Genomic DNA, 15,844 nt, shown 5'->3' on the forward strand with positions numbered 1-15,844 from the left:
TGAAGAGTTTGGTGAAAGTGGCAAGCTGTCACACCTCCCACTAGGGTTGGATTCATCTTACATTATGTGGCCATTTGCCAATAGAGGTTGGTGCATCCCTGCAAGGGGGCTGTTTGTTTCTTTTGCAGCTGAACTATCAAGCTGTAAAATCGGGCTGGATGGTATATTTGTACAGTGTAAATGGTGCCCTATCTCTTGATAGGTGGTGGATGCTCGTAACTTGAATAATTTGGAAGCATCTTATCTATTCTTCAATCCTTTGTCTCACTAGTATGCCTTTGATCAGCCTGTCTTTGGACTGCTTTGTTTTCTTATTTTTCATTAGATTACTTCAGAATTAACAACCTGGTTAATTTGGGGCTGTAGATTATAATGCAAAGAAGTTGAGTTTTGTCATGCATTTATATTCAATTGTTTTGCTAACTTCTGGAAAAAAGTAAAGTCAGATGTTCCCATACTACAACGTGTATACATTGTTGCAATTGCTTCTATGTTTGTACTCAATGGTAAATAAAATGCCTGCAGTTCTTGTATGAGATTATCAACTAAAGTCTGTTGTGCTTATTGTAGTCTGTACTTGAGGACCTATCAAAGGATATTGGACAACTGATGAGAGTGGGACGTTTCCTTCGAGTGGAGGTTGGTAAAGACATCCAGAGGTAAAGTGTCAACGTAGCTGTCTTGCATTGTTAAGCTAGTGAAATATGACATCAAATATTATGCTGTTTCTGTGAAATTAATTTACAACAATTTATATGTTGAACTAGCTGTTTCCTCTATAGTTTAAAGGGTGTTGGTCTGTGAGAGTTGGGAGGGATTCTATTTTACATTTGAGATGGAAAAATTGTAATTTCCAAGGTATCTACTTGTCCATGTCATGCAGTTTAAATTTGGTAATGGTAATGCTGTTATATGTATAGGAACGTGGACTCTGGAGTTAAGATGAATTGGAATTTGGTGTCAAATGTCAAATGTAATTAAATGGATCAACATAGCTTAGTTTTACACATATGGGTACATTCAGTCCTAGTTTCAAATTATGTCGTTTATTTTTTTGAGACTAGGGACTTATAGTTGTTCCAAAATTTGCCATTGTTGTAGAGATGAGCTAGCTGTGAAAATCTTGTCATCTTGTTGTAGAGATGAGCCCATATTCTTTTACACATATGGGTACATTCAGTCCTAGTTTCAAATTATGTCCTTTTTATTTTTTGAGACTAGTGACTTACAGTTGTTCCAAAATTTGCCACTGTTGTAGAGATGAGCTAGTTGTGAAAATCTTTTCATCCTGTCTTATGAAAACAATTACTCGTGTTTTTGATCATCACCCCTTTTGCTTAGCCATTTGCAATTCACAAGATAAGGCCCAAAAGAGACGAGGAACACTTATTTGTAGATGGTTTAATTCTGGGTGAATCGACTTAGTACATGTTTGCTTGTAAGAGGGAACTGTCTGATAAAAGCTGTCAATGAACTTTAGTATTGACAGTGGTCACACTTAGCAAAGTAAACTATTTGCCATGTTAGCCATAAATTCTCTTTGGATCCAGTATTTTATAATAAGGTGGATGTCATCTTTGGGAACTTCCCAAGTGTGGTTGATGACGTGGTTGGCAGTTGCAGAGTAATGAAGCAACTGGCTTCCAATGGACCATTGTCATTAGACCAACTGTTAGGATAAAATTGACTAAGTAAAAAAGTGAATGAGTGCTATCCATTTTAGGTCAACAATGGTGGCTTTTGGGCCAATGGTCTTGGTATCTCATGGTATCATGCCCATGGATTGCAAGTAAGGGATCTTTTATGTAAAATTCCAACTAGGAAAACTTTCCAAATGACTACTAATTTCTGAGTTTTGTTTTTCAGTGAATTTTTCAGCTAGACATTTCATCAAACATGTCACAGGTACAATGCTGTAGGTGTTACTGGATGGTTTAATTTTCTCACACTGTGGGTTTCAGTAGATTAATGTCTCCAAATGAAATTCACAGCCTCAGCAGGCAATTTCCATAATGATGAACAACTCAAAACTGAGCATAAAATATACCTCTTCTATAATCTATTCAACATCAACTCACAAATTATAGAGCATGGATTTCTTTTATGTTCAGAACGTTACAAAAGGAGATAGCAGTAGTAAACTCATAAATAATTACACAGTGAATCCTGGAATGAGAGAGTGAGCTGGACAGTCCACTTTACACGTTCAGTGAAATTTTCAGCCAGACATTTCATCAAACATGTCACAGGCACAATGCTGTAGGTGTTACTGGATAGTTTATTTCTCTCACACAGTGGGTTTCAGTAGATTAATGTCTCCAAATGAAATTCACAGCCTCAGCAGGCAATTTCCATAATGATGAACAACACAAAACTGAGCATAAAATATACCTCTTCTATTCAACATCAACTGACAAATTATAGAGCATGGATTTCTTTTACATTCAGAACATTACAAAAGGAGATAGCAGTGGTAAACTCATAAATAATTACACAGTAAAACCTGGCATGAGAGAGTGAGCTGGACAGTCCACTGTACACATTCAAAACTTCAGATTTTGCCAGTATTAAGGCTCCAGCATATATATATATTTGCTTCAAAAGTCGTTCCAGGTGTTCTATGCTCCATGCAGATTATGAATAAGTGTCTCTGGTTTGAATTAGCTAGGCAGACTCATAAATAATTACACAATGAAACCTGAAATGAGAAAGTGAGCTGGACAGCCCACTGTGCACGTTCAGTGAATTTTTCAGCTAGACATTTCATCAAACATGTCACAAGCACAATGCTGTAGGTGTTACTGGATAGTTTAATTTTCTCACACAGTGGGTTTCAGTAGATTAATATCTCCAAATGCAATTCACAGCCTCAGCAGGCAATTTCCATAATGATGAACAACACAAAACTGAGCATAAAATATACCTCTTCTATTCAACATCAACTGACAAATTATAGAGCATGGATTTCTTTTACATTCAGAACATTGCAAAAGGAGATAGCAGTGTTAAACTCATAAATATTTACACAGCAAAACCTGGCATGAGAGAGTGAGCTGGACAGTCCACTGTACACATTCAAAACTTCAGATTTTGCCAGTATTAAGGGTCCAGCATATATATATTTGCTTCAACAGTCGTTCCAGGTGTTCTATGCTCCACGCAGCTTAGGAATAAGTGTCTCTGGTTCGAATTAGCTAGGCAGACCCCTAACTCTGCTCCTCTGTATTCACTCCAGTGTGGCACAGGGAGATTTTGACATCTTTACAATCATCAACACGGGACGCTGGCATCAGTCTGGAGAGTGATGACACTTCTTCGTATGCGCCGAATCTCTGCTACAGCAAAGAAAAGCTACCTCTGTGCCCAGAATTCGTTCAGCTGATAAAAAGTTCCACGTCCAGCAAAGGCACACGTCTGATAAAAGGAAACTTGTCCCACAGATTAGGAACTCGACGCAGATGTAGCAAATATGTGCTCTCTTCAGCAGTATGAGGTTTGGTCATTAAATCGACCCACTGAGTTGATCTTGAAGCTGAGACTCTTCATGGGTTCTTCCAACCTGTCAAAATAAGATAGAAAATACCAAATAAGAACCCAAACTCAACTGATAACACTTTTTCTACCTCAATATCTCCAACAGATCTTCTTCTCCTTTGAATTTCAATGGTAAATTTGAATGATTTCACTCCTTGAACTAGTTAGAGTGTCTAGTTTCAACACTAGAATCAACTATGGCAGCCAGGGTTTCCAAACTCTAAGCTTCTTCTCCAAAACTCTCTCCAAAAGCACTTTTCTCAAAACATAAGTGAACGAATGAGAAGGGTCTCCTCACTTTTCTCTTTTATAAACTTATGGCCACTTTTGCGCCATTTTAACCTTTTTATTTTCACAGTCACTTCATAATATTTTCACTTTATAAAGTTAACTTGACTTTTCACTTGCCTAGGAAATGTCCCCTTTTCACCCTTTAAGACTTTTATAATGTTTCCATAGGCCAATTAAGTCCCCTTGCTAAAATTTTCCCTGCTTTAGCCTACGAGAACCATGTTAGGCTAGCAAACTCCATCATAAGTTTCCTAAGTGGTTGGGGACATTACACTTTAAAAGGCTTGAGGTACTCCATTGTAATGTGCTTGGATGTGTGAAGGCTCACTTGGCCATCTTGACTAGGTTTGGTCTGTTGGAAAATGTAACTAGTTTTGGTCTTCATAATTTTCATTGTAATTATGTCATTAAGTATATCTTATGTAACAAATAAAAGAAGAAAGGAAAATTGTTATTTTCAAGCATGGGTTTCATTATTCTTTTGATTGGTCAACTAGGTTCAACATGTTCTTCTTGATTCTAGGGTTTGTCATGGCATAAGAATAATTTTGATGTGGCAAGAGAGTCAATATCAATTGTATAAGATCCATTTGGGCAAGTTGTAACATGAAAAATAATTTATTTTTGTGTCCAGAAAGTCAAAAAGACCTCCAAGCACAAGTTGGCCCTGCTAGTGACAAGTCGGCCTAGAAGAGGCGTATTCGACCTCTTGAGAAGGCTATATAAAGGAATCAAGTTCGATTCATTTGGACACACTTCTGCAATTAGATCTTAAGCAAGAAAAAGAAGAAGGAGGAAAGGTCTATAAAAAGGAAGCATTCCAAGAAGAAATTGAAATTGTGAATTTTGTGATCATTTTCTCTCACACGTACAAAGGAATTAGGGTTTTTGCAGCTGTTGCAGGGTTGGGGCCAAAACCTTGTTTGAAGTAGATTTGAAGGGTTTGACTTAAGATGACTTTGACCCACTAAAGGAGATCTCCTGCAGTTCGATCTCAAGCAATCAAGTTCAATTCATTTGGACATACTTCTGCAGTTTGATCTTAAGCAAGAAAGAAGAAGAAGAAGGAGCAAAGGTGTATAAAAAGGAAGCATTCCAAGAAGAAACTGAATTTTTGAATTTTGTGATAATTTTCTATCACACGTGCAAAGGAATTAGGGTTTTTGTAGCTGTTGCAGGGTTGGGGCCAAAACCTTGTTTGAAGTAGACTTGAAGGGTTTGACTTAAGATGACTTTGACTCACTAAAGGAGATCTCTTGAAAGGCTGACACGTGTAAAGAAACTAGGGTTTTTGCATCTGTTCTAGGGTCGAAGATTGCAGACCGAATTGCAGATTGGAATTACAGGGCTGAAAGGTTTGACTATAGTAGAATCTTTGAAGTTTGACTTTCATTGACCTTGTTGACTTGAGCTTGTTAGAGAGAACATTTCTTGGAGGGTTGCCTTGGTGCTTGGAGGAGGTCTTGGCTTTGGTCTTGGGGTCTTGGAATTCTCATTTGAATTGATTCTATGAGAAGAGAAGAGATTCTTTTTGGGTTTTCCCCTTGGAGGGGTTTTGCCTTGCCTTGGAGCCTATATTTTGCGTCCTTTGTCTTTTATGATCTTAATGGTTTATGTTCTTGATAGTTGTTTGATGAAAGAATTTAATAAAGAACAATAAAGCTAACTAAAATTCACAAGCAGTGGTTAAGGAAAGGAGAATTGTTTGAAGAGATGACCTACTAGATTCTCCAACATGGTATTAGAGCTAAGGTAAAGGAGGAGGCAACTTTGAGATCATCTTGTAAAGAGAAGGTTGCTTGTCAAGAGAAATCATTTGCGAAAGGAGACAAGAAAGAAGAAAATTGCCTATTAACCTAGAAGGAAGATTACTGCATCAATCTTTCATTAAAGACCTCATCATCTTAAGAAAGAGCAAGCTCTCATTGAAGGAGGAAGATTACAAGCTCTTGTTGAAGGATCTCTAGTGCATTCCATCATATTAAAGGAAAGATTGCTTTATCTCTCTCTTGGAAGGTTATCAATTCAAAGGCTTGTTGGAAAACAATTTAGAAGGAAGCATCAAATCCTAGGAACATCCTCCACTCTTTGAAGCAACTTGAAGACACTATTGTTGAAGGCATCTTAGAAGTCATCATTCTAGGGCATCTTTGAAGTCTCTTTGAAGGGCTTAAAAGCATCAAGATAATTGGAGACATCGTCAACAGGGACACTCGTTTGACAAGTAATTACCATATTGTGCTCCATGTCTCAGTCTACAGATCAAATGGCTACATTTTGCAAGGAAAGAAATAAGCTCGTTGGGTCAGCAAACTTCCTAGCATGGAAGAAGAGGATTGATTTGGTGCTCATAAAAAATGAGGTCATGGAATATGTTCTTGGTGAAGTAACTCAACCAGAAAAGGAGAAGACTCAAGAATTAGCAAGATACAAGAAGGGAGAAGTGAGGGCACAAAGGATTCTTATTGAATCCATAAAAGATCATCTCATTCCCTTTGTTGCTGATTTGAAGTCATCTAAAGCAATCTATGATAAGTTGGTGAAGTTGTACTCTATAAGTACATCAGGTCAAAAGATATCCTTGACGATTCAACTAAGTAGAATAAGTAAGTCAAAGGATGAAGATATGGCCACTTATATTATGAAGATCTCACAAATAAGGGACCAATTATGACTACTTGTGTATTAAATGCTTTGCCACTTGATTGGAGCGGTTTTACAACTAGTGTCTAATCAAGAAAAGATACTACTCCTTTTGGTGAACTATGGGCTCATTGTGTCTTGGAAGAAACAAGATTGAAGGCAGAGGATGGCACTGAATCAAATGAGAAATCTCAAGCCTTTGTTGTAAAATCCAAGAAGAAGAATAAAGGGAAGTTTGGAAAGTCCAAAGAAAAACAAGATATGTCCAAGATTCAATGATATGGATGCAATGAGTATGGTCATTTTAAGAGGGGCTGTTCAAACAATCCACAAAACAAGAAAAAAAATTTAAAACAAAAGAAAGGAAAGGAGTGAAGCTCACATAGATGAAGAAAAGGGAGAACCTAAGGAGAAGCCGAAAGGAGAAGATCCCAAGGATCTTTACTATTGAAGAAAGCTCTGTCTCTATCAGATTCATTTGCAATTTGTCTTTCTTTTATTAGAAAGTAGAAAGTAAAATAGTTGCATTCTCTAGAAGAGTCTTGGTTTTTGTAAAGCATGGCATCATAGAAAGAAGCATATGATAGTAGAATTAGAATCTACATGATCAAATTGCTTTGGAAGGAATCATCTAGCTTACAAGAATGGAAAGATTGACCATATTGCACATTATAGTTCATCCAAGCATTTTCTAACATAATGTTAGAGGTAGCCATTTTCTAACTGGTTTGTATTCCATGTTGAGAAATCTAGGTGTAGCTAGATTAGGTGATTTCTCTTACTTCGATACTTGCTTGTGATGTATTTTTACTTAACTTGATTAGCTTCTTCTTACACTTGATTATTATTAGTGTTCTTTATCATCAAACAACTACCAAACAATAAAATCAATGAGACAATAAGACACAAGATGTAGGCAATCAGCCAGGGCCAAAACCTCTCCAACTGAGAGGAAAACCCACAAGAATTCTTCTCTTCTTATAGAACTTGAATTGATGAATTCCAAGACCTATGACCCTTGACCTAGACCCTCCAAGACCAAGTCAAACCATGCTTCCAACAATTTCTGCAATTCTGACTTACCCAAGAAATTCTTCTGGGACTTCGACCTGCCCAGCAAATCCTTTTGCAACTTCGACTTGCCCAACAAACTCTTATGCAAATTCGACCTGCCTAGCAAATTCTTTTGTAACTTCGACTTGCCCAGCAAATTCTTCTGCCTTGCAAAGTTAGAAACCCTAACACGAGAGAGAGAGAGAGAGGCCCAAAATTTTCGATCTAGTTCTTCTCCTTTGTTTTCATCCTTTGCCAACTTCTATCTTGAGAAGATCCAACTTGCTTGAGTGAATCTCCCAATGAGGTCGAGTTCCTTCTTATTTATAGGCTTGTGAGGGGTACAAATTGCTATCTTTAGGCCGACTTATCTCTTCATGTAGGCCGACTTGATCTTTGCACCGTGACGAGGTCTTGGGGGGTCTTTTGACTCTATTTTGACTCAAATAAATTCTTTTTACAATATTGAACATGCCCAAATGGGTCTTCAATACATGACAATGACTCACTTGACTTGTAGACTAAATAACAAGCCCTAGAGGACTCAATGCGTACATGACCTAAAAATAAATTTCTCTTGAGCATGAAAACCATGCCTCAAGAACAACAATAATAAATTTATTCTTCTCTTTTCATTAAATACATAAAATCATGATTACATGTGTCATTATGAAGACCGAACCTAGTTACATATTTCAACACTCCCTCTTAACTAGGGATGTATTCATAATCCATATAAGGTACTTGGCCATTCTAAATATGAAGAATTCTCATAAGATTTAGATTGGTAACCCATTTGTGTAGCATCATATCATCAACATTGTCACATAGGAAGGCCTTGACTAACAACTCTATCTCTCCACAAGATTAGAGCACAATGTTGGCGAGACCAATGATTTATAGACACCTTCATCATTGTGTCTCAAGGAACATACCCCACCCGGGTGTTCACAGGGTATGTCCTTCTAGGACTATTCTTATCTTAGATTCCTAGCCCTCAAAGAATATCCGTCCTATTCGAGTACTCTTATCTTGGATACCCTACCACATCCTCAAAGAGTATCAGATGCCAGATGCTTACCCAATCCTCCATTCTTTCTTCCCAAAGAGAAGACAAGAATGATGTGTCTATCTCTCGCTCTCAATTAGGGAGGATATACTCATTCCTGTAAAAGGAATGTACCCAAGCTCCCTCTTATCCAGGGACTTGTCCAAGCTCCCTCTTAACTAGGGACTTGCTTCCAAGCTTCCTCTTAACTAGGGAAACTTTCTTCTTTAGTGGAGATCATTGGAATTTTAGATGCTTGTTGAGCTCCTCCTTTCGATGTCATGAATTTTATCTTCATTATTATGAAGCCTTCATCTTGTAGGGCATCAACCATCCATCACTTTCCTCAAGTTAGTCATGTCATCCTTTCCCTTATCAGAAAGTGATTTTCTAGTCCAATCTGGTTTTCCTTCTTACAACTACCTCTTCCACATCATGTTTCCGTTAGGATCTTCCATCCCACCACGAGTGCTAGTTGTAGGTGACATTCACAACTCTTTTTCCGGTAGCCCTGCATTAAACAATAGAGATGCTATTCAAAAACCAAAAAATGAACATCAAATCAAAATTACCTTTTGTGATGGCCTTTCATCATGACATCTGTTGCTAGAGACATCAACATCTTGCATATTCATAAACACATCTCCAAGACTTTCAATGTCAAGGGTCTTCTTCCTTTTCAGACTTTATCAAGGTCTTCATACCTTTCCCATGGAGATGTCACATCAGATTCATTGGATGTTGATTCCTTGTGACCTTAGTTGCAACTTTCATGTTTTCTTTCTTTCTTCACATATTGCTCCTCAGGAACATCCATTTGTAGTTCCTTCGTCTTTGTTAACCACCTCATATTCCATATGAGGACATATTATGTTGATTTCATCTTGTCAATATGTGAACCATGCCTTCATGCATCTTTCCAACGAAATAGATCCCTTTTCTTCGATCATGCTCATGAGGTAGAGCATTCATACATGTTATCTACAACTATCTGATGACATGACTCAAAATACATGCATACATACCTCATTTCTTCATTTTGGTCCTCTAGAATTCCTTCGGTAGCTTCTTTGATTGAAAGATATTCAACCATCTTGACTTGCTGTATTCCTTTGTCATCATACCATCATCCCATGAATCCCTTACAAGATGGAATTCTCAATGAGACACTTGCTTCTTCCAAGAGAGGTGAACCTTCCTTTTGATGATCACTGCGACAATCATGTAGCCTTCTACATCAACTATCCTTTCAAGATTTTCTAACGAGCTCTTGTTTTAACAATATACTTCTAATATGATGCCATCTTCTACTAACATGCATTTAGTCATAATGCTTCTCATCTTGACTGCCATGGTACAGGTCTTTTTCACCTCCTACTTCTCCTTTCTATGCATTGGATAAACCCCAATAGTGAAGATATATCCCTTTGGATTTATTCTCGTCAGGTTCTTCCACTTCTTTGGTGATATGAGCTTTATTTCTTTCTTTCCTCTTGTTGTCCTTCTTGAATTTCAAACGATCTTTATTATGATGCCCATATTCTTGACAACCATAACATTGGATCTTCGACATATCCTCCTCCTCCTTTTTTTGAGGACCAAATTTTTTCAAAACTTCCCTTTTCTTTTAGACATGACAACAAATGCTTGAACTTATTCACCTGGTCCCACATTGCTTTTTGCTTTCAACTCGGTTTACTTCAATTTTACATAGTGACCAACGTTCATTGAATGAGTTGGCTTCCTTCTTTCCAAAAATGTTTGATACGAAGTTGCCTCATCCATCAGATAGTGTATTTAGTACCACGGTGGTCATTTCTTATGATTTCCTCCAACCCTTGTAGTTGGTCTCGTTTTTTTGACACCCTCATGAAGTATGAGGCTATTCCTTCTTCCTTTGATATCATCATCTTGTAGAGCTTGGTTCTCAATGATATCACTTCTCCTGCAGTACTTACGAAGAATAATTCCACCAGTTTGTCACGATGTTTTAAAAACTGGAACTGGTGACTGGACTGGTTCACCTAGTGAACCGAGTTTTGAACCGAACCGGTCGAACCGGGACTAGTTAGGTCTAAACGAACCGGTTTTAAAAAAATACATTAAATAACTAATTTTTAATGAAAAAACTATTTTTAAAATTTAAAACCATGGTTCCAAGCCAATACAGACAAAATATGCAAAGTTTGCTCATTTATATACCATGTAAAGGTGAATATATAAAAATGGCACCAAGTGCAATACATATCATCGACAAAATACATAAGCAATGAGGCTCTAAATGGCCTATAAAGTTAAAAAACAATGCTACAAGCTATGAGGCCATTGGCCTACTACAAGACCACAAGTCTAGACTCTAGACTCTAGAGTCTACACATGATCAATCATCAAATTCATCACCACTACTAGACACATGATCATCATCATCAGCAAGAGCTACATAGACATCATTTGGATGACTACCCCAACTCCAAGCCTCGAAGATGACTACTCCAACAAAAACTCAACTCTCTTCAAGCTCCCAATCAAACTCACAAATACTCCAAATGAGATGTGTGAGACAAATGAGAGGGAGAAGGGCCTTTTAAAGGTTTGGAGAGGGTGTTTTTGGAGGGAAAGAACCCTTACTTTCCCTCCAAAACACCCTACAAACATGGAAAACAACGTTGCATGGGTCCTCTGTGGCCGTGGCAGCGAACCAGCCGGTTAGGACCGGTTTGTCCCTTTTTTGGGCGAAATGAAGAGTCAAACTGGGTTTTTCTGCTCGTTTGACCTGGTGGGCTAGCTAATCGACTGGTTTGACTGGTTACCTGTTCAAACCAGTTGGTTTTTAAAACACTGGTTTGTCGTAGATGTCTTTTGAATTTTCCGATTTTGCTGCATAAGGATTCTTTGAGCCCTTATTTCCCTTTTCATATATTCAGCTAGAGCTTGAGCTTCTTCCTTTGGAGGTTTAGTGACAAAACCCTTAACATGCTCAACGACTTCCATGATCAAATCTATCCTCTTCTTCCATGCAAGAAACGTTGACGACCCAACCAATTTGTTGTTCTCCTTGCAAAATGAAGTCATTTTGATAGATTCAAATATAGATATAAAGATGCTTGTCAAGTGAAGATGCTCCTTAATGTTCATATCTTCAACTTCATGCCTTCATTTGTAGAAACCCTAGTTCATATGTGTGATTAGAAGATGGATGGATTTGTCTCCTTTTTGCTTTGTTTGAGCTGGAATCTTCTTCTTATTAATTCGACTTGCAAGGGAGACTTCTTTTGCCCCAAAACTTTGGCTCTCATGGAGTAGCTAATACTTAAGAATTTTCTTCTGCAAGATGATGCCCTAACCTTCACATGTGTGGAGGAATATAGCCCAAAACTATATCTAACATGCTTCACTTCTATTTCTTCTTTCTTTGTTAGGTATTAGGCTTCTTTTTCTTTCCTGATTAAACTTCTTAATGCTTCTTAGATGCTTTTTTAGTGCTTCGGCCCTTGAGTGTCCTTCTTTAAGTTGTCTTTCCTTGTCTTTTCACCTTAACTCTAATACCATGTTGAGAAATCTAGGGGCAATTAGATTAGGTGATTTCTCTTACTTTGATACTTGCCTGTGATGTATTTTTACTTGACTTGATTAGCTTCTTTTTACATTTGATTATTATTAGTGTTCCTTATCATCAAACAACTATCAAACAATAAAATCAATAAAACAATAGGACACAAGATGTAGGTGGTCAGCCAGGGCCAAAAGCTCTCCAACTGAGAGGATAACCCACAAGAATTCTTCTCTTCTTATAGAACTTCAATTGACAAATTCCAAGACCTATGACCCTTGGCTAAGACCCTCCAAGACCAAGTCAAACCTTGCTTCCAACAACTTCTGCAATTTCAACTTACCCAACAAATTCTTCTGGGACTTCGACCTGCGCAACAAATTCTTTTGTAATTTCGACCTAGCCAACAAACTCTTCTACAACTTAGACCTGCCTAGCAAACTCTGCTACAACTTCGACCTGCCCAGCAAATTCTTTTGTCCAACAAATGTAGAAACCCTAACACGAGAGAGAGATAGAGAAGCCCAAAATTTTTGATCTAGTTCTTCTCCTTTTTTGCCCTTTTCTAGCTTCTATCTTGAGAAGATCGAAGTTGCTCGAGTTCCTTCTTATTTAGAGGCTTGTGAGGGATACAAAATGCTATCTTTAGGCCGACATACCCCTTCATGTAGGTTGGCTTGATCTTTGCACTGTGATGAGGTCTTGGAGGGTCTTTTAACTCCATTTTGACTCAAATAAATTCTTTTTACAATATGTAACATGTCCAAATGGGTCTTAAATACGTGATAATGATTCAAGTGACTTGTAGACTAAATAACAAACCCTAGAAGCACTTAATGGGTGCTTGACCTAAAAATAAATTTCTCTTGAGCATGAAACCCATGCCTCAAGAACAACAATAATAAATTTATTTTTCTCTTTTCAGTAAATACATAAAATCATGATTACATATGTCATTATGAAGACCAAACCTAGTTACATATTTCAACACTCCAATATTGTTTCCTATTCCTCTTAGAACCGAGGGTGACCAGTAGTTCGTTGGAAGGGAATAAAGTTTGATCTAGACCGACACTCTTGTGAAATATTCCTTCTTTGGGGTGAAATTTTCCTTTTAGTACCATATGTACGGACCCGTTGAATTGAAGGCATAAGGCCCTCCTTCAAAGATTCGATCTCGGTCTTCTAGCAAATCAATGATTGATGTGAAGAAACCCTTAGATCCAAGCTAGATCTTGATGCCTCCCTTGGGGCGCCATTTTTTCTGTATCCACCAGTTCAGTGTTTTCTCCTGCATGTATTCTCTGTAAGCAACTATCTCAGGGTCTTCTATCTCCAGGGTTGGAATCTTCTTGGTTTTTGGCTTGCAAGAGTTTGCTATGGATGACTGAGCCGAGTTTTTGTCGCTTGAACCCACATAATTACGGTTTTGCTGGTGTTCGGTGCCCTTTCCTGCCCCTTGCTCTCCTAAGTGGGTGGCTGAAGGTTTCTTGAATGCATTTTGGGTAGTCAGTTTGGTGAAGAAGGAAGCTTCCGACTCCTTCCCCTTGCCAGCGACGATTGTGCTAAAGGAGGGGGTACCCATGACCCCTCATGACACAACCCTGGTTATTGTCAGAGCTAAACCCTAGTTCGCAGTTGCAAACCTCCGAAGTGCTCCCTTTTCATAATTATGATCATTGACGTAATTGTAACAATAAATTTTATTTATGTAAAGCGTGTTCTTCATGCTCAAAGGAGAATTATATTTGTGAAAAAGAAAAATATAAGGCATGTAAAAGAAAATTTCAATTTTGAATTTGTAGTTTTGGTTCCTCAAGAAGCCCAAGTTGGCCCTCCTGATCAAGTTGGCGTGGCCCCCAAGTGGCACCTATTCGGCCCCCTTAAGGAAACTATTTACATGCTACTTGTTCCTCCACCAAAAGGCATTCAATTCACACAAGAAAAAGCTTATCTCTGCTCCTAGTCATGACGAAGAAGGCCAAAGTCAAGGAGAGGAAGGCCGAGTCAACGAAAGGAAGAAAAAGATCTCGCACATGTGGGATTCATGTCTGTTACAGCTCGCCCGTGTGACGGAAAAGGGCCGAAGTTTCTGTGGCATCTTCCCTGTGAAAGGGCTGGAAATTTCTGTTGCATCTCTTTGTGATCAAGTCTGAATTTTGTGGGGAAAAGAGAGGCTGAAGTTCAGACCTCTGTTGCAGACCTTGACTGAGTTGACATGGACCTGATTGAGGAGGGATTTGACTTCGACACTTGGTGGATAGCTTGCTGGTCAGTTTGTCTATTATCTTGACTTTGATGTCTCTCTTGTTGATTTGTTTCTATAAGGAAAGGTTGCTGGGTTTTTCGTCCATGTGGGTTTTCCCAGGGTAATCTCTTGGGTTATTGTGTGGCTGTATCTTTATGATTCTTATGGCATTTTTGTTTTACTGTTGAGCTCCTTTGTGTAATTGCTTTGTGATAAAGATCACAAGTAAAAAGATTTATCATAAGAAATCATGAGAAGTAATTATCAGTTTAGAGGATGCCCTACAATTCAACTTGATTTATAGGAGGGATAATTCCAAGAACCCATTTTGTTAGCTTTAAAACAGACTACATTTTCTGAAGCCTCCTTCTCAAAATTGTCTTTCAAAAGCTTATTGAGAAAAACACCAAGGACATACCTTCAACTAACTTGTTGAATGGAGAAAGTATCGTGCAGGAAGAAATTTCCCTTGATTCAACTAGGGTGCCATTGTAAAGGAAGAAGAGTCTAGTTTCAATGGTATTCCATGGCAGGCCTTCCAAGAATATCCTTCTACCGAGCTTTTCAAGGGCCCTTTGACACGGAGTTAGGCATGACTAGAGGAAAGATTAATGGAGTGGATGCCATACTTAATGAATGGTTGGAATTAATTGTTATCACCCAAAAATACCTTTAATCCAAAGAAGAACCCAAAGTTGTCCAAATAACTATCAGGAAATAAATTGCTTTCCCAGACTGAACTTCTTTCATTTCCAAATTTGTGAATTCCAATTTGAGGGGGGTTTCCATAGATGATTTGAAGCTTCAACCTTGAATTCCTGGGGAAAGATAGCACCTCAAAATTGTAATATAACTTGCCGTTAAGCAATAAAAAATCTCAAAATCTGCAGTTGTTGTATTCAAGTCAGTAATAGCAAACTTCAGATTTATAATTGGATACAAAATAATGTAGAAATTTCACATATCTGTAATAATTTCCCGTTGTTTCTTCAATAAAAGTTGCACAACAACGAAGAAAGTTGACAAAATACCTTTGAACCGAATAGCCCAAATTTGTCCAAATAATTTCTCATTGTTTCTGCAATAAAAGCTGCAGAACAATGAACAAAGTTGAGAAAATACCTTCGAGCCAAAGAACCCAAATTTGTCCAAATAACTATTAGGAAGTAAATTGCTGTCACAGATGGATCTTCCTCTCACTTCTGAATTGGTGAATGCCAATTCGAGAGGGTCTTCCTCGATGATTTGAAGCTTCAACCTTGAATTCCTGGGGGGAAATAGCACCTCAAATCTGCATTCTAATTTGCTGATCTTCAATAAAATACTCAAAATCTGCATTCTAACTTGCTGATCTTCAATAAAATCCCTAAAATCGGCACTTTCTGTCAAGTGGGTGATAGCAAACTTAAGATTTCTGATTAGACATAAAATAATGCAGAAATTTCACATATCTGTAATAATTTCCCTTTGTTTCTAC

General features: G+C 37.9%; 1 protein-coding gene across 3 annotated transcripts in view; it reads left to right on the top strand.

Annotated features, from left to right (window-relative positions):
* Positions 1 to 15,844, top strand: part of LOC149170617 (translation elongation factor Ts (EF-Ts)) — a 177,530-nt gene that overhangs the window by 95,140 nt on the left and 66,546 nt on the right. For all 3 annotated transcript variants that reach the window (XR_016259000.1, XM_089423943.1, XM_089423942.1), the window contains one exon: positions 571 to 659. Coding sequence is in view for 2 of the 3 variants with exons in the window: in XM_089423943.1 (XP_089280069.1) it covers positions 571 to 659 (89 nt within the window). In the remaining variant the exon portion in view is untranslated. The remainder of the gene's footprint in view (positions 1 to 570; positions 660 to 15,844) is intronic.

The sequence above is a fragment of the Pinus tabuliformis genome, chromosome 4_2 (genome assembly GCF_031772625.1).
Source record: "Pinus tabuliformis cultivar Carrire ecotype Pingquan chromosome 4_2, CPIR1, whole genome shotgun sequence".
NCBI classification, from domain to species: domain Eukaryota; kingdom Viridiplantae; phylum Streptophyta; class Pinopsida; order Pinales; family Pinaceae; genus Pinus; species Pinus tabuliformis.